At 37.1% G+C, this 27,436-nt stretch overlaps 1 protein-coding gene across 9 annotated transcripts in view; it reads right to left on the reverse strand.

Annotated features, from left to right (window-relative positions):
- Window positions 1–27,436, reverse strand: part of LOC131682267 (aquaporin AQPAe.a) — a 176,597-nt gene that overhangs the window by 51,985 nt on the left and 97,176 nt on the right. For all 9 annotated transcript variants that reach the window (XM_058963632.1, XM_058963629.1, XM_058963628.1 and 6 more), the window contains one exon: window positions 25,512–25,708. In XM_058963632.1, the coding sequence (XP_058819615.1) occupies window positions 25,512–25,708 (197 nt within the window). The remainder of the gene's footprint in view (window positions 1–25,511; window positions 25,709–27,436) is intronic.

A 27,436-nucleotide genomic window follows, 5' to 3' on the forward strand; every position in this document is an offset into this window, starting at 1 on the left:
GTTTCTGATCGGGAGGAGGTTTGAAGCCTTTGGTTGACGCGTAGATCACAAACAAACTTGTTATGACAGGTTGTATTCTATCGATACGTCGAGTACATAATACGTGTAATATCTTAGTGCTGCGAGAGCTCACTCCAAAAATTATATTCCAAATTGTTTTTTATGTTTTTCTTTATTAAAAGGTAAGTAGAAGGATTTTTACATTGAAAATCGCAGCTGTCGAAAAAAATATCTATTCAAATTAACCTAATTCAAAGATTATCATCTCATTATTGAAAAGTGAAAAAACTACATATTTTATGTGTCTATCGTAGAGAAATGGGTCGAAAAATAACTATAAATAATAATAATTAATAACAATAAATGAAGAAAGCCATAGCGTTTTGAATATTATTTTAACATTGTAGGGTGAGCTTAAACTTTTGACCGGTAGTGTATGTGTGTGTCTGTATATATGTACACTAATGCCATGTAATTATCTCAGCATAGGCTGAACCTATTTCAACGAAACTAAGTTCAAATGAAAGGCCTAACATGACCATTAGACGCTATTATTTTTGGTTTTTTGATTTTGCAATTCCACCGTTTACGTCATGCGGTACTGATCATATTCAAATACATTGGACAAGCAGATTCATTTGCTTCGAAAAACGACTTGAAACACGTCGTCGAATGTAATGACATTTTATCAGCATCCTAACGTATATAGATAACGACAGTATTGAAATAATGTTACATGACCTGTCAACACGTACTAGTTCCGCTGCTATCAAACAACTCATGTCAAAATACGGAGAGATGAATAGTGTTAAGGAAGATACTTCGAGAAACTTCTTCCTAGGACTTCGCAACGGCGTTCGTGTGGTGAAAATGCGGCCGACAAAACCTATTCTCTCCTACTTGACCCTCACATGCAGTGATTTGCAAGGTATGGAATATTCTCAACGAACACTAGTCACGTACCCAGGGCAGATTCCTACATGCTAATATTGCGATCAGCCGTTACACCACGGAAAGCCTTACGCAGACTGTCAAGGAAATTCCACGTGATACAACCAAAGCCGGTATACAGTCGTCGTATGTTAAACCGTATGTTATGTGTTGTTGGTTTACCAACAACGACTGCGGACCGGGCAGTAAGAAACATCAGCACAACAACGATCCGATGAAGAAGGATTTACAACAGTGACCCGTAAGTACAAGAAACAAACAAAAACATTCGACCGTGAGCATGTTTCGAATAACTTCGAAATGGTTAGTTATAGCGATATACTAACTTCGGTAGAATTCATCACAATGAGACGTCCCATCTTTTTAAGTCAAAAGTTTGATGATTAATCCTCCTATAAGTGAGATTCAAAATTTATTTCACGTATAATTAGAGACAGCGAGTTGGTGTATTCTGCAAAGTTGTAGTAAATTCTTCTACTAGAAACTTTGCTGAAGATAGTAATAGACTGTTTTTAATAATCTTTGAGACATAGAGTACAATTAGAGAAAATACCGAAAAAATCTTGTTTTTCGTTATAACTTCTTTCCAATATTTTTTAGTAGCTCAAAATGTTTAACAAAACCGTCACAATTAATGAAATACAAAATTTCGGTGAAGGAAGCAACTTAATATGAATTAACAATTTTGAAATACAGAGAAGTAGATATCTGGCTAAGATTTTGCTGCAATTCTTCTCTCAGCAAAAATAGCGTTATTTGCTCTCTACATTTCCGGGATTCAGATTTTCTTAATCCATAAAATAAATCACAAGGGAAATCGCTAATTTATATTGATTTCTCGAATATGCATTAAAAAAATTTAATCTTAGGTTATATCTCTATGTTTACCCATCTCTTTTTCCCGGTCAGAAACACTTTCTGCACCCGAATGTGCAACCAATGATGTTCATCCTATGGAAGATAGAAATAGCATCTGTTTCGAAGACGAATTAACGTTGCATATGAAATGGAAGCGAAAGAAGGATCATTCAGTTTCATATATTTGGAAGAAATCTCCTGCAACCGTCAACTAAAATAGAACCGCCAAGCATGACCACGATCATTGTGGAAATATTGGGAAAATCACTCTTGTTTTCCTCCCAATTTACCGTATAAACGATTTGTTTTCCTTCCAATTCAAACGTCAAAATGACACGTAGTTGGATAAGTCTATGTGTTTTAACGGCTCGCAGTTTTCAGTAGAAGTTTGATTTCTCGCACTTTGAAAGTGCGGAGTCCAGGTTGGTGGGAAGTGCGCTATAACAGAAAACTGTGGAATTCTGTTTAAAAATCTGTGCAGCACATTGAAAATCTGTGTAACACAGAATCTATGCACCTGGCATCCCTACAGGATTATCAAAATCAAAAAAAATATTACTAATTTTCCTTGGTTTTGATAATATGTTCTATATAAAAATCCAGTTAACAAATTTTCTATTGCGATTAGAGCTATGTTCACCTGTTAAGGGGCCATGCACTAATTACGTAAGGCTGTTTTAGAACTTTTCAACCTCCCCCTCCCCCCTGATAAGAGTTCGTAAGATTTTGGTGAACTCCCCCTCCCCCTACGTAAGATCTTATCATGATTTTCGTAACTGAAAAAGCATATTGTTAATTCATTAAATAGTAAGATAGTGAAAACGAAACTTAAAGAATTATTACAAGAAAATTAATGACAAGATTCAACTGTAATCATCAGCAGTAATTTTATTAGCATCTTAATTTTGCCCAGTAGAAATTTCAGAATAACTGCTTGGAGATATTCAGAAACTCCGATTTGGTCCTTAAAGTCTGCTTCGCTATATTCGGAAATAGTTCCTTGTGATGTAAAACCTCTTCTGGCGGGAATTAATTCTGAGTTCCAACTGTGACGCTTATCGTACGCGTAGCTCCGACATCTACGAATTTTCTTGAAGTCAAAAACAGTTCACACTCTGGAAATATTTGGTCTACAAGATCTTTGACAATCGCATGACAGAACATTTTCCGGCTACCTTGCGGAAGCGAAAATTTGAAAAAAGGATGTCGGCCTAATAACACGGTATCAACACTTCCTAACTTGTAAGGCATATTGTGACTCCAGTTCCTGAACAGAACAATGTACCATCAAGAGTCAAGAAATTGCTGTAGCTGCTCCAACACCATCGACAATTAAGTCGCTCCTCACGCTGCCAACAATCAATAAAATTCCATAACTAATTTAGGAATCATATCCTGTCGCAAAATACTTTAATTTGAGGTCCGCCTTTCCTTGACCATGATGTACAATACACTCAGGTTTTTTTTACGCGGGGGATACGAGCCGCGTAAATGAAAACCGCGTAAATGAAAACCGCGTAAATTTCAAAATCCGCGTAAATGAAAACCGCGTAAATTTCAAAATCCGCGTAAATGAAAACCGCGTAAATTTCAAAATCCGCGTAAATGAAAACCGCGTAAAAAAAAACCGCGTAAAAAAATACCGCGCAAAAAAAACCGCGTAAAAAAAACTTGAGTGTATATGCTCGTTTTGTGTGAGGCAGAAATAAGAAAGAGTGCCCTTCTTTTCTTATGAAAATAATATTTTTCTTATTGATTTCATTTTTCATACTTGTTTTATGATATTACGTAAGAAAGGACAAACCCTAGATAAGAATTCGTAAGATATTTTGAAAGAAAGAATGAAAGATATATTGATAAGAATTCGTAAGATATTTTGAAACTCCCCCTCCCCCCATATTCCCTTACGTAATTAGTGTATGGCCCCTAAAACATGTTAAGATATGTCTACGGAACAACCTTTGATAATATGTGGGAATGCAGGATTTATTAAATCAGGGTGTAAGTGATCTTACTATGGAAACATAGCAAAACACAATTTTTGATTGGAGACACCTCTAAATCATGTCATTTTTGCGAGTTTTTAAATTCACACCTAGAACAAAAATTTGAGCTGACCCATGTATATTTCAAAACTTTTTCAAAATATGGAGAGGTCTAGTGTACAACTGAACGCCGTTTGCTTGGGTTCAATGTTTGAGTCGAATGTGTAGGTAGTAGGGTGGCACAAATTTTAGAATTCAGTAGAACCGATCTAAAACTAGTTACTATATGACCTCATTCAACCATGCAAAATGGTGATTTAATAGGTTGCACTATATTTTAGCACAAATGGTTTAAAGTTAGTATGTGATTTAACATGGATAAACGATCCACATTATTTAATATTTCGTAGACACGCCCCTATGTATTCAAAAATATATGCTATGCTGATGTCGGTAGATACGAGTACCGTGTACAACTTCCCCGAAGAGTATAATAGGCTGCGACTTCTGGTTCAAAAATTATTCTTTATACAATGCTTAAGTGTCTACATCGTTGGTGAAAGTTGCATTTATCTGGATACTCTGGCTGATACTTCAATCAAGTTAACCGTGATATGCTAGTCATAAATCGAATTAGGCAGCTATCAACATAAGCGGTTTTATAGTTCAGATGCGAGCGTCATAAATAGACAATCTGAAGGACACGAGTTCGGTTCTAAATTATTAATATTTTATTTTATTTTTGCTGCCTGTAAAGCGGGAACGTTATTATGTAGAATTGTTAGTTTTCAATAAAGTAATGAGGGAGATCAAAACCGTTATTTCTGACTTATGTTGTGTTATTTTATTTCAGCAAATTTATATTCTAACGTTTTATTCACGAGGCTACTCCAATCTTAATCCCTGGATGATTCGTCCAAAATTTTTGTTTAAATCAAATCGTGCTTCATGGCCGGAGACACTCTTGCTGGCGTATAATTGCCCGACTTACTCAATTAACCTACCTTCAGTTTACGGGGCACTCTATAGCAGTTCCAGCTCCCCAGGAATATGGTGAACATCAGTTGAGCTTCAAAATAACGGAAATCTTCCCTGCTTCAGTCTCGTTTCAATTTTAAATTGCTCAACGTATATTACTGTACACAAAAAATACATAAAAATAATTTTGTTACAATTCGATCCCAAGTCCTTTGGATCACATGTTTCGGACGATACCATCTGGACTATATTTCCGCTTTACACCAATGGTATAACTGGTGACCACAACAAATACGTCAAGGTTCACTTGATTGAAGGTTTTTTTTTATTGAGTTCAATTAAATATTTACATTTCACAATTCTTTCAGCAAGCAACTACATATCTATACCTAGCAACCACGGGTGTTTGTTCCAAAAGCCGTATGGGAAATAGGTTCAGATCGCCGGGTAGCCAGAGACAGCGCTATTTTCATAACTTTCAGACCAACGAAAGTTTAATTTTGCAATAACTCATGAACCAGTTGTCATAGCTATGAACTGTCTTTAGAAGAAGTTGTTATACTTGACTGAATCTATAGAATGCAGCATAAAATATATTTTTCAGGAGCACCTGGCGGCATATTTATGAATTTACTGAAAATGTATTATTTTCTCATAGTAAACTCCATACAAGCTTAGAATCATTTGTACTAAAACATACTCCAACAGATCTGATTCAAATTTAGCGTAGGAGTTCGTTGAAGAATTACGAATTTTTCTAACTTGGTTCTGTGGTATTCAATTTTTTTCATACATCCTCGTGCCACCCTAGTAGGTAGGTATATCTAATTTGTTAGTGGTTAGCAATCTGTGCTTTCGTTGCGCAAAGACGAAAACTATCTTAGCAACAAATTTTCGCGAATCTATGGAAAGCACAATGAAAGTTTATTATTTACGTTCGATCAATTCATTGATTTCACGTGGTTCATTTTCACTCAGCCTATCCTACTTTGATTATGCTAATAGGTACATACTACAAAGCCTATTTATGAATGAACACACTGCCACTCAAAAAACCGTTGCAAAAACGCAAAATCCACATATAAAATTGCTTTCGATTGTTGTATTTTTATAGCTTCGATATGTATATGATTAGGACCATTGCATTTGCTGCATTTGTATGCGTAATTTAGGAAAGTTACAATCATGGCAAAATATAACTACAAAGCTTGGCCTATACATGAAATGTGATTATATTGTCTAAAATTTGATTTTTCTTAACTAGTCCGGCTTTTTAGCCGCACACAATCGAAAAGTTTTTACACTTTTTCAAAGCTGATGTTGTGCTATAAGGATTTAAAACAGTTGCAGATATTAGTTCGATCGCGGTTTTCTGTCTTTTTTCTTCAGATCTTCTCAAATAAGTTTAATCGGATTCGATCGCCTCCTACAAATGAAAAGACCTGAAAACCAAGAAGGTTCGGTTCAATATGTAACATTCGATGTTGTGCTTAAACTATACGTAAGAAATATATTTGATTTCTTATTACTCTAAATGTACATAGAAAATAAATATTTCACATTAAGTAGTGTAGTCCCACGTATACAGTTCGTGCAACCCCACAGGGCTGCCCCTCGTAGTTTTAAATATTTGTAATGGATTAACGCATAAGAATCATGGAATCAGAACATCGTTTATATCTTTTAATACATTACATATATTGAATGTAATATGATGCCAACTTTAGATTCGAGTGAATCGTGCATCGAATCGTAATTTGTGAAACTTTGGTGGTATTTAACTTTCTATTATAAACAGGACAGAAAACTCCTCAAATGTTTCATCTATTTATTGATTACATAGATTTAATTCATAGTCGTTTCAGAAAGAATTCTAATGGCTATTCTCAATTACATTTCAAAAATACTTCATTCGAATGAGACACCCTATTGAAAAGCTACACGCAAAAACTTTCAGTAACCCTGGTTGCTGCCAATTTGAAATTGATCAATTAATGCGGCCAAAAATCTGCAACCAGATCGCAGCGGCTATTACCCATGAAGCAGTTGCCATTGTGGCCGCCGTGGTTCCAAACTGTCTCCTCTCACTTTAGCTCCAGGGCAAGCTCAAATCAGTCATGTTAGTGGTAAAACCTTTCGGATTCGCACTCGTGCAAATGAATAGCGAATCGGATGAATAATCGCCAACCCCCTACCGTCACGTATGTATAACAGAGCGGCACATGCTTCAACCGTCGCTCGATAACTAGCCAGCGCAGCGACAAACCGCGGCAGTTCGTGAACCACTAGTCAGTGCCGCTGAGATGTCAAGGTTACAATGTGTATTGAGTGGCCAACTGAAGGGATTATGCAACACGGCAGTGTGGAACGGGACGAAGGGGAAACAAGTTGTTAAACCAGCCACAGCCAAGCCTACAATCGACAGATCAACCGACGAAAAGCATGGAGAAAAGTCTGCACGGGAGGGTGCAAAACAACGATCAAAACGGTACCAACCACCACTATCGCAGTGCGCACCAATTATCTTCACGTGTACTAAACCGTACATGTATCTGGCCAGTAGGTTCACAAGTCCCACGCATCGAAACCGAGATCGTTTCGGCGGGTTCACCATGGAGTTGGAATGACCCTAACTCAATAGATATTTATGTATACATTAGTTGACGATAGAGGCCAATTCGAAATATAAGTTGATTTGAAATAGAAGGAGAACAAGTACTAGGATATTTGCCCGCCAAAATGATACTTCAATCGCAAATTGCGCGTAGTTATCTCGATAGTATTGCTGTTATTTCTTTTGTTTTTGAGACACTATATGCACGTATGATAACGAAATTATTTAGTTTTGAATGGTTTCTCGACATCCGAAAATTCGACAACATAACAAGGACTCAGCATATCGCTCTAACCAGCTTGACGATCCCTGCTCTATAACCCCACTTTATAATTTAAATGTCAGACAATCGATGAAGAGCTCAATTGCTCAAATGGTCATTATTTTATAGCATGAGTTGCGCTAAGAACCCTCTGGTAATTCGACCGTTCAATGTACTGAAACACTTTTTTTCCCACACGCTGGGCTAGGTATGGAAACACATGTCAAAACTAAATTGAAAATGATTTATATTCACGTGCTTGAGCTCGTCTATTCTCCATTGTGCCGCTCCGGTGGCCTTTCGGGATGAATGAAACGGAATGAATGAACCTGCTGCACATGGCACAGTGACTCAGCGATGGTCTGGGAGCAAGTGGAGGAAACCTACTGGCAAGGCGGTACCATAGCGGCACGAACTAGTAATAATGAAGCACTGTGTGAGCTGAAGAGTAAAAGAGCAAATAAAAAATTAAGTTATCGGGTCGTATAAATCTGAACTACTGTTATACTGGTTGGACTCACAAGAGTCTGAGATCGCGAAGTGGTAGCAGCCACACGGACTGGACTTAACCAGCTCATCGATCGTCACATTACCGGTAGGTATAGAGTTCAGTTCAAACCGATCGTAAAAGGTTCCTCTCACAGAACTGTCAGTGATAGTAGCATGCAAAAGAGACCGGCCGGACTTGGTGCCCGTTCAGGGTCAGTAACTGCGTGAAAAGTTGTTTTGGGTGAACCGCGAATGTCGTCGATGTTCTGCGCCGTATGCTAGATGAGGAACTTTTAAGGCGCACATTATCTGTACGGAAAAAGCGTCAATAAAATGTGTTGGATATTTATAGTATCGCGCTACATTATATTTGTTAAATATGTATGCCGAAAGGTGATACCAGATCTCCTTCTTTAGTAGGGCGGTCTGTTACAGATCATAGAATAGTTCTAAGATATTGTATAAATTAAATAATATTCATTAGTGAGAGGTTTTAAAACGAAATTTGTTTCCAACAAATAAATACTAAAAGTATTCATAGATTGCTATATCAATATCTACAAAAGACTCGAAATAGAAATTTCAAGCATCACCTTCATCTGCAACAAGAGATATTTTATGAGAACTATGTTATCTCATCGTTTGACGACCTGAATTATTATGAGCTCTTTTTGAAGGGATTCTCCAAAATATGGATTAAGGACAATTTCTCGAATGGGAAGCGAAGTTTGAATAGGTTAATTGTCTATGAAAAATAGAATTGTTCATCAAAAATTTCATGAATTTCAATATTTAATGAAAATGTATTTTCTTAGAATCTGTGGAGTTGAGACAACTATATTATGATTAATAACGAGAATAACATTTCGAAAAGTAAATGGAAAATGATAAAAAATTATGCTTTCCGTTTGTCTCTAGAACATCAGGATCGGTTCTTATCTTCATTTTTGTTTTATTACACTGTGCTAAGGTGATTTTGTACTTTTCAAGAGACCTAGTATAGGTTGTAGATATCATCAAATGCAACTCAAAACAATCTATGAAAAATGTTGTAGGGGAGACGGGGGCTAGTTGGCGGTGTTTTCAGTTTTCAATTTTTATCGCTTTGATGCAGGTATATCTTGAAAAAATAGAACACGCGGCATGAAAGAGCAGACTGTTGGCAACATCTCTGATTTTTTTAGTGTTTGATGCATTGTCTCCATTTTTAGAGACAAAAATATGGGACGCAAAAAACCCGTCAACTTACCGCGGCCCCAGGGTAAGTTGGCGGTATGTGAGTATACGCCAAAAACTAAGCAATCAAATGGAGATTCAATTACTTTAAGGGTCCTTTTGGAACGTGCTGAATGTATTTTCAAGAAAACTGTATTAACCTGCTATTATATTCCAGTTTCTATACCAAGGTCTTTTGACTTTGACGCGTACTTCATTCTTCATGCAATTGACCAGAATAAATGTCTCCTAGATTGGCGAGATACACAAGAAAAAGATTTTCTTACTTTGGAGTGAATTCCAGAAATAAAATTTTTGTGATAACTTTTTTGCACTGTAAATAGTATCGCCAACTTGCCCCGCGTGCAGCACCGCCAACTTACCCCAACCGCATATTTTATTAAAAACTATTTAAAAAATAACTTATGTTTGTGAATAGATGTAATATCTATACGGGTACTGAAAGCTCTTTTCACGCGCTATCGAAAAATATAATCATTCGGGAAATAGATTGAAAATCACCCTAAATAACGCAAAGTATTTAAAATTTAGAAAATTTACTTGGTATGCTCGAAAACACAATATCACCCACAACTTCCACAAAACAAATCGTTTTGCAACAAAACCACATTGGAAAACGGGTTTCACATGACTTGAAGTACACAAGAAGAGGCAGCGCTATATGTCTAATAGCAACAGAGAAAAAGAGATTCCGCCAACTTACCCCAACCGCCAACTAGCCCAGGGCTCCCCTACTCTCCTTAGAATCTTGATTAATAGCAAAAATCGATTTTTCGAAACTTTCGACAATAAAAAAAATTGCGCAATCATTTTTCAATCGATTTTAAATTTGTTTTGGAAAGAAGAAGAAATATCATTTCCAACGGTATGCTATGTTATGTTCTTGTGTTAAAAATACTATGCGGATTTGGGATAACAATATGAAAGTTACCATTATTTTGCCATTTTTTCATTAAAAATATGAATATTGCTCAGCATTTTTATTAGAAAGGGTCTTTATTTTAGTAAAAATTTAAGAAGAGCATTTAATTTCGCATCCAATAAACCATTTTTGATCAAAATCGGTTGAAAAATGGCTGAGTTAAAAAATCATTTTTATGAAAATTTTATATGAGACCGTCCCCTTAAAAGTTCATGCGAGCAAGTTTCTAATTTTTAGTTTTAATGAAAAATAGCAAAATGATAGTAATTTTCGTATTGTTGTCCCAAAATTACCTTTTAACAAAAGAGCATAACATAACATATCATTGGGTATAAAATTTCTTTTTCTTCCCAAAACACTCAAAAAATAAAGTAAAAGAATTGCTATACCGAAACTGTCAACTCATGTTTGAAGAAATTTTCAACGTAAAACAGGACATCTTTTGATAAAATAATTTTAGCAGTGTAAAGTTCCATTAATAAACAACAACAACAACAATTTTAGCGGTAAATCCTCCTAGAGGAAATTATAGAGAACTTACTCTTCAAGCAAATTTTGTTCGAGACTTTTTGAATTCAACAACGTTTTCGAAAATACTCTTTCGAGTTAAGTTGTTACTCCTTGTCTTCAGGGTATCAAAATGTATTAGACTATATGTGAAAGAAAACCTTTAAAACAACTTATTCTGATATTGTTGTATTTGATGAATCGCTTCTGCTATTTAAAACCCATAAGATTCACATTCTATTCAAGGTATGAGTCTCTGTAGCTTGCAATAAAAAGTTATATTGAAGAAAGAAACTTTGCTGAAGTCATCTTACTATTATTAAAAAGTAAATTCTCCATAATTACTTCTAGGAGAAATATTCACTAATTTTTTATATCAAGAGATGCGCTTTTTTATTGGAAAACTTCTTCTAAGTTGTTATTTTCGAAATTATATGATCTTGACCAGAAAAAAATTCAGGACGGGTCTAAAATTTCAATCTTGAAATCAACATTGTGTTCAACAAAAATCAGTTTTGGTGGTCGAACTTGGAAATAATATATAATTGAAACTAATTTAAATTTTGAGAAACTTTGGAGAGGGGGGGTTCCAGACCCCCAGGATCCTCCCCCTGGATCCACCACCGCCATTACAAAGGTGTTCGGACATTTATTCCATTCTCAAAGTGCACATTCGTTGACTTCATTGACGTATTCTAAAAGAAAATAATCTATAGAGGTTTGAAAGCTGTTCCGTATTGCATATTGAATTTGAGCATCTTCGAAAAATGGGTAATAATATTTTTATTTGTATGCTTTAACATGCTTAAACAAAAAAAGTAAGAATCATTTTCTAATTAATATAGCAATAAATTACGTTAGTGGCTGCGGTGATCATAGTGCCCAACGTTGAAATATAGCTATTTCAACATCGATGGGGGGCGTATTAGACCCGTTTAACCTACAACATGACATCGCTAAACAACATTGTTTCGAGGCACCCAGTCCCTTCTGCTCGCCTCACCTGTAATGTACGACCGTATAATTAGCTGCGGGCAAACTTCATCTAATCCCTGGATTATGGAATAGTGCCTACACTTTTCGTATCTTACTGACCCAAATCTGCCGTAAGCCATCCCAAAATAACAGCTGAATCATATGTATCCAAACTATGCAAAAAAATTTGAATCACCCGGAGATATATGAACGAGATCTAGTTAACCCCACTGTTCGGTCGTCCATGAACAACTGACATCAGCGCTACGTAGGTGACTTTAGCACAAAGGATTTTCCACCAAGGAACACCACATATGACCGTCTTTGCAGCCGCTGATTAATCTGTTTGTGAGCAAAGGTTACACGGTCGACAAATTTCGTCCTCTGGGTCCTCTTGTTGCGGTTAATGAGAGGCATTCATCTCCAAAGTCGGAGGTTTTGGCTTTTGTCTGTGGAAGGTGACTGGGGGAATGCAACAGAGAACATGAACTTTCGAACGTGAGATATATACATTATGGAGCCTTAGATTGAGGGTTAGATATATTATGCTCCAACAGAGTGTTTGTTCAGTCGATACATCCCAGGCAAGCCTAGACCGTCTCCTCAACGTTGTATTATTATGCTTATCCTTGCTTGTTTGATGCAATAAACATCTATGTTGCGTTCATGAATCAAGAGAAACCGAGCAGAAAATTTTAATATTCTTCTAATTTTCCGAAACTTGCAAATCAGTCCCATATGATGAATCACCATGTCGAGAAAAACAAAATTCAAATTTTTGTTCATTTCTTGTTGTACGGCTACTCAAAACTGGAACTCAAAAAATTGACATTTTTTTACTGAATATTCTAAAAAGTACATGCTTTGGAAAATATCGAGATGAAAAATTACAATTCGGGGTCTAATTTAGAGTTGAAACAAATGATATATTTTCCAATATTGTTTTTGCCGTTGTCATAAAGAGAGCTATACAATCATTTCCATTATACAAAACTGGTAAGTTATATATTAAGAGTGCCATTATTAACATCAGTTCCTCGATTGCACACAGCCAGAGTGTGGAATCTGCACGAAATCGTCTACCTTTTCCATGTTGTAGAAATTCCGTATTTAGCGTTTGTTACATTCACGTACATTCTGCAGTCTACTGAATATCAGACTTCAACTAGCTGGACGGTTTGTTTAACGTTTAACGGCTAGATTTTCATACGATGTATTGTTTCCATATGTGCTTATAAGATACTATGCAATAAAAATATCTATGCTATACTACAGACATCATAACAGAAGGAAAATCTTTCAACTGCTTTGAGAATAACACCCCGAGCAAAGTCAAACATCGCAATTACAGTAAATAGACTACATATTTTGATATCAGGTATGAAATTGAAATCTTATTTTGATATCGGTTTAAACTTTTTCAGATATGACATCATATTTTGATCTCATTTTGATGTGCTTACATGCTTTGCGTTTTTTAGAAGAAAATGTTTCTTTCTATTTCTTTGGCAAACATCGAATTGATTACTTATTTTGTCATCAATGAAATATTTCAACTTTCCAATGAGTGTTGAGTTTGCTTTCACTGATAGCATAAATAGTTTTCTGTTTGATGTCATGGGACAATTTTTCTGCTTTCGATTTTGAGCTATTAACCGTTAAAACGACCAAAATGATAACAACCTGAGCAATCCCGATCAGAATGAAATAACAAGATTATAACAGAACACAATTTTTGTAACATATTGTGTTATAAATTAGGTCTCGTTAGTAGCTAAAATAACAGAAATTTATAACAAGTAGCAATGCGAGATATAGTTTTGAAATATTTATGTTATGTGTTTCTGATCGGGATCATTACCTAGTACATCACAACATCCAGTTTAGTTCTGAATTTGTTTCAATCTCAAACTTTAAAAATCGTTTTTCTCGAAATGTGTCAAATGGCGCTTGTCATAAGATAGCGCAACAGCGACGAAATATGAAAAAAATGGACAAGATTTAAAAATAAACTCGTTCGTATTGATCAGTGTTTTGCAAGGCCACTATCAGAACATATAAATCTTCACACTAGTGAGTGCTGCAATTAAATTAACGCATTTTTTAATTGGGCTCGCTTCTGAAATACTATTAAGTTTAGAAACCGTGAAACGGCCATAAACGCAAGAGCCTAGTCCTCAGAACGTGAATAGGTTTGCGACCGATCTAATAGATAAAGGCCAATGATACACCCTGCGGTCAAATTGACCATTTGATTTGCGGACCTACCTTCTTGTATGTGTGATGAAAGGGAGTTGACTTTCTGTTGCTTGTAATTAATATGACATCTAAGTTGCGCGTCTAAATTTGCGATTGAAAGTGTGGAAAGGTCCGAACACTTGAACTCCCATGTGGAGGCAATTCGATAAATCATAACTGGTAAGAATAGGTCAGAATGAAATAACAAGATTATAACAGAGCACATTTTTGTGATATATTCTGTAATAAATTAAGTCTCGTTAGTAGTTAAAATAACAGAAATTTATAACAAGTAACAAAACGAGATATAGTTTTGAAATATTTCTGTTATGTGTTTCTGATCGGGAGTCGACTAATTTCTACAAGATCTAGGACAGAGGAGTGTTAGAAGTAACATTTTGCTCTGAAAGAGTTTCGCATCAGCTGGGAAATTAGCTGGATTCATATGTAACGGACGAATAAGCTGTTCTAAATTTTCTCTTCGACGCACACTTTCCAGGTTGTTTCGATCCGGAACTGAACAATGTTCATAGATCTCATTCTAGTGGTTCTGACTCGTGGATAGGGATGATCCATGAATGACGTAGCATTTTTGAGTGATTTCTAACACCTCCCTCCCCCATCGTAGCATTTCGTCGCAAAACCTTAAATACCCCCTGGTAATTACGTAGCTTGACGGTAAACCTCCCCCCTCTTGACCACGTAAAAATTTTAAAAAAATAAAAAAAGGATGTTAGATGAAACTGGTAAAGCTACGTAGAATGATATGACACCCTACCCCCCTGTCGTGACACATCATCACAAAATGCAAAACTCCTGCCTCCCCCAAATAATGCTACGTCATTTATGGATGATCCCATATAGCACGCACATTGGTTACAGTTGACAGCATTTCTTGAAATCGATCCTGCATCAAAATAAACCATTCAATATTTGATGAAATCATTTTCATCTATTGCGACAAGATTCTAAAATACTGTGAACTGGTTTTTTTTCATAAAAAAAATTCATCAAATTTCCATGAACATTTTTTTAAAAAAAGATCATTGCGGGAGAGATGCCGCATATGCGGGTGAGACGCCGCACCATGGTCACAAACTGATGTGAACAAAAGTATTTTGTAGATATCGTTGGTGTTTTTGTGATTAGGGATCATCAGATGAGTTTTATGAAGTTTGATTACACTTATAAATCGGCCAGCAGCTACATTTTTCTTAAGGGGGTAACACCATTTCTAGAAACATTTTTTTATTGAACATTTCAAAAATATTTTTCTTTTGCAACCTTGTGTAACGGTTAAGTTGGAGTAACTTTATTAAGGGTACTATTCGTTTATATGTTTGTACGAGCGATATATATCTATGTGTTAGTAGGGGATCCTTAAAAGCTGTTTTAGTTGTTTCTCCCAACAATGAATTTATACAACTTAGGCTTGTTCTTAAATCATTCATTTTGAAAAAGCATCAATTCGTTGAAATTTTCATTTTTATCCCAAGATTGACATCGATACAAATCAATGCGTTCACTAAAATTAGTTCCTGAAACTTTAAAGAATAAACCGAAGTAACTAATACTTAGATACATATCTCCCGTTTAAATATGTAGATAAATAGACTCAAATTCTTATATGTCACTGTGTTAGGTTCGTTAGGTTGTAGATATACCTTATGAATAACCTATACCTGACGCAAATGATCATTTAAATGAGATTATGAGGTGAAAAAAATACATTTTAGCTACGTATCCTCTACCATCGAGTGCGGCATCCCACCCGCAATTTTGATGCGGCATCTATCCCAATTGTATGCGAGAGTATTTTCCTCTTAAATTATGGATGACCGTGCTCATGCCTTCTAAAAGGTCCCAGCTATTCAACCGATACATGATTCACCAAAAACCCAAAAAAAACGAAATTTTAATGTGGTACTGAAAAACTTTCGGCCGTCCGTGAAGCAACTGGACACACACAAACGTTAATAAAATTGTCGTGAGCTAATAATAAGGATTATTTTACATCTCCAATGTTGTAATTCTTTGAAAGACAATCTCACAATATATTACCGTATAAAAGTGACCCTATATACGAGATATAGAAAGTGCGACATCTCACCCGACGTGGCATCTATCCCGAAATTACCCTATTCGGAACCGAATGACCTAATACTGTCAGTTAGAGCTTCACATGAATTCCAAAGCCTAGTTCAAATGCAAAAGATTTTTACAAATACAGCCACACATCTTGCAGTTCATTGATTCTGAACCACTGTGTGTAGATCAAGTCAAATACGTTAGAGTTATATTGGATTCCAAACTGAACTGTTGCGCTCACATTGAGTACAGAGTCAAGAAAGCGTATGTGGTGTTCGGGCAGCTCAGACGAACTTTTGGAAAGACCTGGGGTCTCAAACCCAAATACATTTATTGCCCAAGTAACCATGACGCTTCAAATGATGTAATGTCTACCGAACTACATTATCAGGCGAGTATTTTGCTTTAACCGACGATCCGCTTCCTGAAGTCCATTTGGTTTCTAGCATGCCATCTCGTACAACTCGTTCGAACAATCTGCAGTTGTTTTAACAAAGTATAACTTTGCACTATCTCCAGGAATGTTCCAACAAATTCATGCTGCGCTGCCATCACCAGGACGCCCGTTACACAGTGCAGCGGAAGCCTCCGAGCGCTCCGGCGCACAGTGGGACCAAACTAAAAAAGATGGGACAAAACCTATTTGAGGCCTTAGATGTCATTTTACAACCAGCACGTCTTTGTAGGATATGTTCACAATATTATTCTGCAACTTTTTAAATAGAATATTTTGTTGTTGGACTAAAGTAGGGTACCCGAGCAAAATTTTTTTTTTTCAATAAATTGTTTTAGAGGGTCGATGTCTTCGACAAAGTTGTAGAATATTATGTTTTGAATAACTTCTTCTAAGATACCACAAACATCAGACCTCAAATTTGAAGCAAATTATTGTTTTTTGAAAATATGACCAAAAAATCAGTTTTTCGATATTTCCATGCTAAAAACCTTAATTGATTAATTCAATATGTTCTACAAACTTGCAGGTAACACTAAAATACAACTTTTTGTTGAAGGAACTAATAACCTAAAATCAATATTTTGGCTTCTAAAACTATTTTTCATGTAAATTTACTCTATTTTGATCAAAGATTTCTGTTTTTAGGTGCACTTTTGTACAGCCAATCTTTGGCTTTTCCGATACTCTATTACTCGTAGAATAAAATTAATACTACATAGAAACAGGATATAGTTGGATGCGTTGTTTGGGTGATGAATGGAACGACGGTTTATAACATAAACTGTGCTTATATTATTTTTAATTTATATACGTTATTAGCTATTAACAAAATCTTATATTTTGCACGCACTTACAAGCATGTAGAACATATTGAGTTGATCAATTAAGGTTACAATATGGAAAAGTGAAAAAATAATAAAAAAATTTGAATTTAAACTGCCAAAGAACAACGATTTCGGATTAAAAAATAATTCTACAGTATGTATAAGGTATTTTTAATAAAAATAATCGAAATTGAATATTACACAACTTTGCTGAAGTCCTCAACCATAAAAAAAATAGAAATGATTCAATTATATTGTGAATATTTTTCCACATACTTAGGTTCTATAATATCTAAGGCCTCAAATAGATATTATTCTACTTTTATGAATTTGTAGAACTAATCTTATTGGTTACACCAAAGTAGAAATCCCGAACTAAATAAATCAAATTTGGTTTAAATGGTAGAGGTCTTCAGCAAAGTTGTCAAACATTGTATTTGGAATGATTCTGTTGAAAATACCATTTATTTATTTTTTTAGCCGAAATCGTTGTTGTTTGGCAGATTAAATTCAAAATTTATATTATTTTTTCACTTTTTCATAGTGTAACCGTAATTGATCAACTCAATATGTTCTATATGCTTGTAAGTGCGTACAAAATGTAAGATTTTGTTAATAGCTAATAATGTATATAAATTAAAAATAATATAGACACATTTTATGTTATAAACCGTCGTACATGAATGGTCACCCAAACAACGCGTCCAACTATATCCTGTTTCTATGTAGTATTAGTTTTACGAATAATAGAGTATCGGAATAGCCAAAGTTTGGCTGCACAAAAGTGCACCTAAAAACAGAAATCATTGATGAAAATAGAGTAAATTTATATGAAAAATAGTTTTAGAAGCCAAAATATTGATTTTAGTTTATTAGTTCCTTCAACAAAAAGTTGTATTTTAGTGTTACCTGCAAGTTTGTAGAACATATTAAATTAATCAATTAAGGTTTTTAGCATGGAAATATCAAAAAACTGATTTTTTGATCATATTTTCAAAAAACAATAATTTTGCTTCAAATTTGAGGTCTGATGTCTGTGGTATCTTAGAAGAAGTTATTCAAAACATAATATTCCTCTAAAACAATTTTTTGAAATTTTTTTTTTTGCTCGGGTACTCTACTTTAGTCCAACAACAAAATATTCTATTTAAAAAGTTGCAGAGTAATATTGTGAACATATCCTACGAAGAAATACTGGCTCTAAAATGACATCTAAGGCCTCAAATAGGTTTTGTCCCACCACTGTGCGGCGCAGCAGTGCTACCAGCCAGCTACCAGCTCAGTCGTCCCGGCCCTGCGTTCGGAAGTCGTGAGGGGGTCTTCCCAGCTCCCCTCTCAGGCGAGTATTTTGCTGTATATGACGATCCTCTTCCTGAAAACCTTTTGGTTTCTAGCTAGTCGTCGAGTAAATTACGTTCGCACAATATGCCGGGACACCCGACTGGCGTTGACGGTTTGCGGTTGTACTACCAAAACGTCAGAGGGCTAAGGACTGGAATATTATGCAGCTCCATTTAGACTCTATAGAACGCATTTCTTCTCAGGCAAATGCAAACGATGCGATGATAGTCCTTGGTAATTTCAACCAACCAGGAGCTTCTGGGCGTGGATATGCTTACCCTAGTCCTTCATCCTCGACAACTAATCCTGCCAGCCGTTTACTACTGGACTCTGCCTGAGTGTTCTGAGAGTAAAGCTTCTAGTGTGATCGTTCCATTGCATAACTATCATCCCGCATTAGAAATAACAATTTCTACCAGTAGTACCCTGCAATACGAAGAATCTTTAGTTGTGGATCATCGTTATTTTCGCAAAACTGATCTAGCTACATTGCGCCGCTCCCTGCTGCTGATCGACGGGAGTGTACTACATGATCATGTGGATGAAGATACTGCCGTTGGCCTTTACAACCGACTACTGCTTGACTGTATTGAAACATCCGTGCCTAAATACCAACCTCCTCGGAAGCCTCCATGGTATAACGCCATGCTTCGGAATCTCGTGCCAAAGCTCTTCGCACGTTCACAAATCGACGATGTTCTTTTCTCAAGCGCTTCTTTGCAATAGCCAGTAATGAGGATCGCAGTTACAATAAACTGCTGTCCAAAGGATATGTGAATCGCAACCAACAAAACGTACGAATAAATCCGAAAAGCTTCTGGTCTTTCGTTAACACGAAACTGGCCTTCATCAAAGATGTTTTACAATGACGAAATAGAGACTACGACTGCGGCAAAATGCTTACTATTTGCCCGTTACTCTGAACTACAGTATCTCGTAGATACATTTTACAGTTGGTGTAAAAGAAATATGATGGTGCTTAGTGTTGCTAAATGCTTTGCTATCAGTTCTCATCGAACGAGAGAGAGATAGAGTGATAAGCCTATTTTCGCCATGTTTCTATTATCACCCTACCCATTTGAAGCCGTTCGTTAGAGCAGTGTCGGTAGCGCAACAGTAGGGGCACTCGATTCGAGTTTTCTTTGCGCTCAAACACGAGAATTTCACTGTTCTCAGCACATTTATGCTTTTATATTGGTTCTTAACAACGAAGCAAAGCTGTTGATGCCAATTTGTACGCATTCCATTGATTATAGGCCGAACAATCAATGAATTAGTAGGGTACCATCCTTAGAATGGTGAAAATGAGAACTTTACCATATGCTTACTTTCAACTACAATATTGCTGGAACTCAGCTACAACGCTTTGACCATGTAAAAGATTTGGGCGTCATCCTAGATGAAAGGCTACGGTACGGTACGGTTTTCCGGATAAGCTAACACGATTAGTCCAAACGACGATGGATCGGGTGATGTGCGTTGTTCGAGTATCAGTCTCGAGTTCCTTTGAATCTCGAATAGGGTTACGGCAAGGTGATGGTCTATAGTGCCTGCTGTTCAACGTTGCGTTAGAAGGTGTAATAAGGAGAGCGGGGATAGACACGAGTGGTGCGATCTTCAGGAAGCCCGTCCAACTTCTTGGCTTCACCGACGACATTGACATAATGGTACGGAACTTTGAGGCGATGTCGGAAACGTACATCAGACTGAAAGTTGACTTGCCATCAACGTTTCGAAGACAAAATACATGAGAGGAAGAGGTTCTAGATACGACAATGTGAATCCGTGTTCGGATTGACGGTGACGACATCGAGATGGTCAACGAATTCGTGTTTGGGTTTTGGTAACTCACTGGTAACTGGCGACAATGGTACCAGCAGAGAAATTGAGATCTTGGCGGGAAATCGTGCCTACTTTGGACTCCGGAGGACGCTCTGGTCGAACAAAATTCGCCGCCACACGAAGTTGATTATCTACAAGACACTGATAAGACCGGTGGTCCTCTACGGTCACAAGACCTGGACTATGCTCGTGGAGGACCAACGCTCACTTGGAGTTTTCGAACGAAAGGTGTTGCGTACTATCTATGGTGGCGTGCAGATGGAAGACGGCACGTGGCGCAGGCGAATGAACCATGAGTTACCTCAGCTGTTGGAAGAACCATCCATCACGCATACCGCAAAAATAGGACGTTTGCGGTGGGCTGGCCACGTCATAATAATGTCGGACGACGAGCCGGTGAAGAAGGTCCGTGAGGGCGACCCTACAGGAACCAGAAGACGGGGCGTACAGCGAGCACGGTGGATCGACCAGATAGAGGACGACCTGCGGACTCTTCGAAGACTGCGAGGCTGGCGACAAGCAAAAATGGACCGAGTGGAGTGGAGACTGCTTCTGCATACAGCTAGAGACAACAAGGCTCTAGTCTGAACGGTAAGGTAAGTAAGATGAAAGGCTAACGTACACCCATCATTCCTCAGCGATCATTGATAAGGGGTCATGCATAAATGACGTAGCATTTTAGGGGGTAGGGGGGGTACACCAAATTTGTGACGAAGTGTGACGAGGGGGAGGGTAGGGTCAGAAGTTGTGCGACGTAGCATTAAGTTTAATTGTTTTGGCGGGCATCAAAACCCATTAATTAGAGAAAACAATTTAATGTTCCTCCATTCCTAAGTTGATTTTCACGCGGTTTTTCATTTTGTAAATTTTACTGTTCGCGGAATGGCAGGCTCGCAAAGAAAAGGATAGATTTTTCATGCGGATTTAAATTTCCACATTAGTTAGCTAATATTTCTAACTAGTAGACTTATTTTGGTAGCTGAATTAAATTTTCTTTCGGATTCAATCAAAGAAAATTTATTAATTTAGTTGAGCTTATGCTTCCTAAAATCGTTGGCAGCTGCAGCTTTGTGAACTTTTCTTCATGCTTTATGACATGTAAAATTCTAAACAAAACTATCCACACTATATTTGTCATGGGCTTCTTTTGTGGGTAATTTGCTGTTATAATGAAAATGTTGATAAAAGTCGTCAAACATTTTGTAAACACATATATTTAAAAGAATTGAAAAACATATGTAATTTTTTCATCTCCCGGTCACGTTGCGGGGGGGAGGGGGGGGGGTTAGAGATATGCTACGTCAATTACAAGGGGGAGGTTAGAATTTTGTGACCAAATGCTACGAGGGGGGAGGGAGGGGTCGAAAATCGCCAGAAAAAAGCTACGTCATTTGTGTACGGCCCCTAAAGCAAATCGTCTACTAGGTTTTATGTTCAAAATGTCCAACGAATTCCGGGATCCTTTATGTTTCAAAACATTATATTGTTCACTGGTGCGCTCACAGTTGAAATTCGTTAACGTCGTCTGGTGCCCCTACAATGCATCTTGGAGCCGAAGACCGTTGTCGATTATTAGGACTGCATACCTTAAAAGATCGTAGACACGTCTCGCTAGCTACCTTTGTATCTAAGTTTCTTCTGGCTGAATATGATGTTCCCGATCTCCTATCACAAATTAACCTGCACGCACCTACCCGTGTCCTTCGACCTCGAACACTGCTGCAGACTGAAATGCACAACATTAACTACGCTGCCAACAACCCGATATTAACAATGATCCGTCGCTTCAACCATTTTACCGACATCTTCGACTTCATCATTATTTCTGCACAGTTTTGAAACCGTTCGTTGCCACTTTAGGTTAATTATGTATAGTTTAGTTGTAGTTCGTTAAGACTCAGTGTCAGTTGGACTTAAATTGTTTAAATACAAATATATCGTAGCTTTTAGTTCAAGCATTATATGTTATTCAAGTGTTGTGCAGGCTTTGAAAATGCAATGCGATCAAACACTAATCCGTGGCTTAAAAAGTGTGTATAATGTTTTTATATTTCTTATAAGATGCAATGTCTTGAAATATTTGTGATGTTGCAATATGATAACATTGCTTCAAGAGTCTAATAGTTGAAGACCATATGAACATTATCGATGTTAAATTAATGCCTCAATATAATGCATGTGGTTTTTGGGTGGATTGACATGACAATTGCACGTCCAATACTAATACAATACAAAGCTAAACCATCTTCAAAGAATGACGTTGACTGGTGCTTTCACCTCAACTCCGACTATGTGTATCTTGCAAGACTTAAATATTTCCATAATAAAGAATAACAACAATTACACACCTAGAAAAAATAGTGTAAATTTACGTCTCCTGACCATGACATATACGAGCATCAAAAATGACTTAGTTTTACGTTTGATTTTAATTTTACATGAGGTTTAATTTCGTAAATCATGTAAAATTACTCCACATACAGTGTTTGTTCTGAATGGTAGGAAGTGTAATTTTATGTCATTGCGCATGTAAAGTATATGTAGCATGTAAAATTAAACGGAACACGGTAATGTTTCGTCATTTCATGAATTACTAGTTGTTGAATTGTGTCATGTTTGCAATTACGTCAACGATAAAATCAGATTTTTTTGGTGTGTACATATAAGGCCAAGCCATATAGTTATAACAGAAAATATTATTTCAGCTTAATTTTTATGTCGGACCAATATGCATCCGTGGTGGATCCAGAAAAAGATTTCGCGGGGGTCTGAGATTTCGACTTTACAGTAACATTTCATAATACGTAATAGGCAATAACCTCATTTAATAAAAACCAGTGACAAATTTGGTTTGGAATAATTATGAGTTTGAAACTAATTTAAAATTGAAACTAATTTTACATTTCTTAACAAGCTGACCTTCAGAACCCCCCCCCCTCCTACCCCAGGATCCGCCCCTGTTATGCATAGAAATTGACAAGTGTTTTATAATGTAATAATTCTTTCTCATCCATTGACAACTAGGTAATAATTAAGCAGTGTATATCTTGCCCATAAGATTCGTTATCTTACGTTATAAACTCTTATCAAGAAAACGCCTTAGGTGTCTATCAATTAGTACAGCCGACGAAAGTTTGACACAGATTTTCAAAAGCAAATAGTCCTCCGGGAGTCTTTCTCGTTAAGCTATCATTGAAGTGTTTCACTGCAGCCCACCCACTCCACTCGGCGATACTACGTTTGGAAGCGGGGTGTGAGTCATATCTATAAGAACTAGAAAACGTGGACGTGTATTTAGTAACTTACATAAAGACTTATCTACTCCTTAGTAGAATGGGTGCTGTTTGTTGAACTGAATTACAACTTAATTAATTTACAGCTATGCCTCTGCGGGAGCACCAAGTACTACAACAAAACAAATCTAATAAAATCGTGCACTAGCTACGGCTCTACGGTTTGGATAACTTGAAGGTACAGACGAGGCCATACAGCCACTTGTTATTTGAGACACAAATTGGCGGGATTTCGGTGAGTTGGGTTTTATTGTTCGTGCATTTCGGTCGAAAACGATCTGTCTTTTTTCACGATCAATAAATCAATCGTATTAAATGATTTACGCGAGCAAGGTTGAGGTAGGTCCAGTGTCAGTAAATGGCAGAGTAAATGGTGCTTCAGATTTGTGTTAAATTCCATTACATGGTTCAATCATTAGGGTCCAATAAAGTCATATTAACTCCGATGCTTGCTTGATGTGGGTACGACACGTACCAGTTGAATGGTACTGTTGTTTTGATGACCGTGAAGATATAGTAGTCCTGTCAAGTAATCTGATGCGGGCAAGTTAACCCCAGCTTCCATTAAAGCGCGAAAAAAGATAGTAACAGCTTGCGAAGGGCTGTATAGTGATCTTTCAGACACTAGCTGAACTTTTCGGCAGATTCGCAGTAACGACATCCGCGTTTGGTTCTTTCGTGTTCTGTACTTGAAACTGTTTCACAATGAACCTAGGAATTAATTTAGACACAATAATATGTTGTGTCATCAGTAAATGAGAAAAAATGCACTAAATAATGCGATGCATAATGATTATAACCGCATTATGCAATTACCAAAAAAAACTACGCACTTAGAAATGTAACATATTTCCGTTCTGCACAAATAACTAACGTGAGATTCTGGAATGATTTTTTTGATCTCCCAACGATTACTAAAACCATGACTACCTGGTTCCTATGACAATTTGACTTACACGTTTTTCGCGTTGCCCTGCGGGGGTTATGCTGGTACTAGGTAAAAAAAGGAATAAAAATAACAATCACGTTAACCTGTTGACCTTAGATAGAGCAACTATTGGTTTGATCATACAGGTTTTTTGGATCACCTCAACCTCTAAACTTCTGCACAGACCAACTACAACGCAAACCTGGCGACGGCCATTGCTGGGTGCATGGTAACGAACGAGATTTGCTAGTCAAATAAAAAAAACTAACCCCTAGGGTGGAAATTCGAAGACACGAGCTCACACACACGCATCACGAATTTCATTCATGAATAAACTTGAATCTTGTGTGAAAAAAATTGTCCAATCGGCTTCATACATTTTAGGCATCTCAATTAATCAATCAAATTGTAGTCATCCAAGTTGATTGTTTTGGCTTTTTAGACGAGCTACCGTTCTCTTCTGAGTGAGCATCTCCGACCGGTGAGTAAGACGAGCCACTTCGATGCTACAGTTGGACACTCCTCCAAAGCAACATGATTGATAGCGGAGCATGGTGCTATGATCGTTAAAAACTAATAGCTTTGTCGCTTGACTGCATCAGCCCGCGGGCTAATGATCGTAAATTTGTCCAGCACGTGATTCATGAATGAACGGATCAACTTATCTTCAGCAGCTTGTGGTGTAGGTATATTAATGTTTTGTACATATACATATGAGCTTACCTGGGCCAACGTAGCCACCACCAGACCGAAGGTGAACGCGATCTGCGTCATCGAGGGTTCGTATCCATCGCCCCAGCCCATCGTGCTACCGATACCGACCGATACCAGGAAGAAAGTGCCGAGGAATTCCGCAATCAACATACGCCATATGTTGCGGTTTTCGGTGATATCCGACACACCGACGATCTGCTTGACACCTGGTGGAAGGAAACGAAGAACGAAGAATTGAAATTTAGATATTGGTTTAGGAAATATTGATAAAATGTAGGAAAGAGTGGCTCGAAATAAGCAATTGTATTACATCACTCATACTCAGTACACAGCACATCAACCTGTTGAGTTTTGTACAAATCTGTGACTGTGTCTAATGTGACAGTCCTTTTTGCCTTTCTCAATAGAAAGGTATTGCAATTGCTCTGAAAACCGACTTTTTAACGGAGGCCCGGAGGGCCGAGTGACATATACCATTCGATTCAGTTCGTCGAGTTCGGCAAATGTCTGTGTGTATGTATGTGTGTATGTATGTATGTGTGTGTGTATGTGTGTGTATGTGCGTCTGTGTGTGTATGTGACCAAAAATGTCACTCATTTTTCTCAGAGATGGCTGAACCGATTTTGACAAACTTAGTCTCAAATGAAAGGTGCAACGTTCCCATAGGCTGCTATTGAATTTCTAATGGATCCGACTTCCGGTTCCGGAATTACAGGGTGATAAGTACGAACACGCAGAAAATGTCGATTTTAATAAATTCTGCAATGAATGTATAAAGGTGAAAAAATTTCCAAAATATGACCACAACTGCTTCGATTTGTAGTATTAGGTCACTAACATCCATTCAAAGTCTATTTGGCCACATTGGCCACCATCCTCGGTTCCGGAAGCCCCGGCGGACGTATCTAAATTCAGAATAACAGTCACATCGGTTTCTCGGAGATGGCTAGACCGATTCGACTAAACTTGGCCTCAAATGAAAGGTATTGCGTCCCCGTAAATGGCTATTTAATTTCATCCCGATCCGACTTCCGGTTCCGGAGTTACAGGTTGTGGCGTGCGATCACATAGCAAATTGTGATTCAAACCGATACTCCGATGAAAGCAAAAAAGGTAAAAATTTCGCTAAAATGTCTCTCAAACAACTTAAATTTGTTGTTCTAGGTCACCGACGGCCAACCAAACTTTCGTTGACTACATTGACCACCATAGACGGTTCCGGAAGTGCCCGGGAAAAGCGGCCATCTTTCAAAATTTACGAACTCACATCAGTTTCCCTGAAATGGTTGGGCCGATTTTCACAAACTTAGTTCCAAATGATAGCTATAATATCCCCACAGATGTCTATAAAATTTCGTACGGATCGCTTATATGGGTCCGGAAATATAGACTAAATCGTCCGGTCACATATGAAATTCCCATATAAGCCAGAACTCAAATTTTTTTTTCAAAAGGGGGACCCCATGAAATTTCAGAAATCGAATTCGTATTTTTGATGCCAAACATCTTTAAAATGCATGAAACGTCGAGATTTTATGTTATCTCGAAAAAAATTTTTTTTGTAAAAATCGACTTTTTGGGACTTTGCCGATTTCGCACCTTTTTTCAGTTCAATATTACCGTGGCTGTTTTTTTTTTTCAAAATTTTAGAACTCGAACTCTTTTAATGAATATAAACAACGCACACATTCTCGTGATTCATGATTGAGAAAGGCACAATTGCACCGCTAGGTGGATTAAAATAGGTTTTTCAGTTCAATATTACCGTGGCTGTTTTTATTTCAAAATTTTAGAACTCGAACTCTTTTAATGAATATAAACAACGCACACATTCTCGTGATTCATGATTGAGAAAGGCACAATTGCACCGCTAGGTGGATTAAAATAGGTTTTTATCGTTGATTTTTATAAGTATTATCTGCATGTTAAATTG

The sequence above is a fragment of the Topomyia yanbarensis genome, chromosome 2 (genome assembly GCF_030247195.1).
Source record: "Topomyia yanbarensis strain Yona2022 chromosome 2, ASM3024719v1, whole genome shotgun sequence".
Lineage (NCBI taxonomy): Eukaryota > Metazoa > Arthropoda > Insecta > Diptera > Culicidae > Topomyia > Topomyia yanbarensis.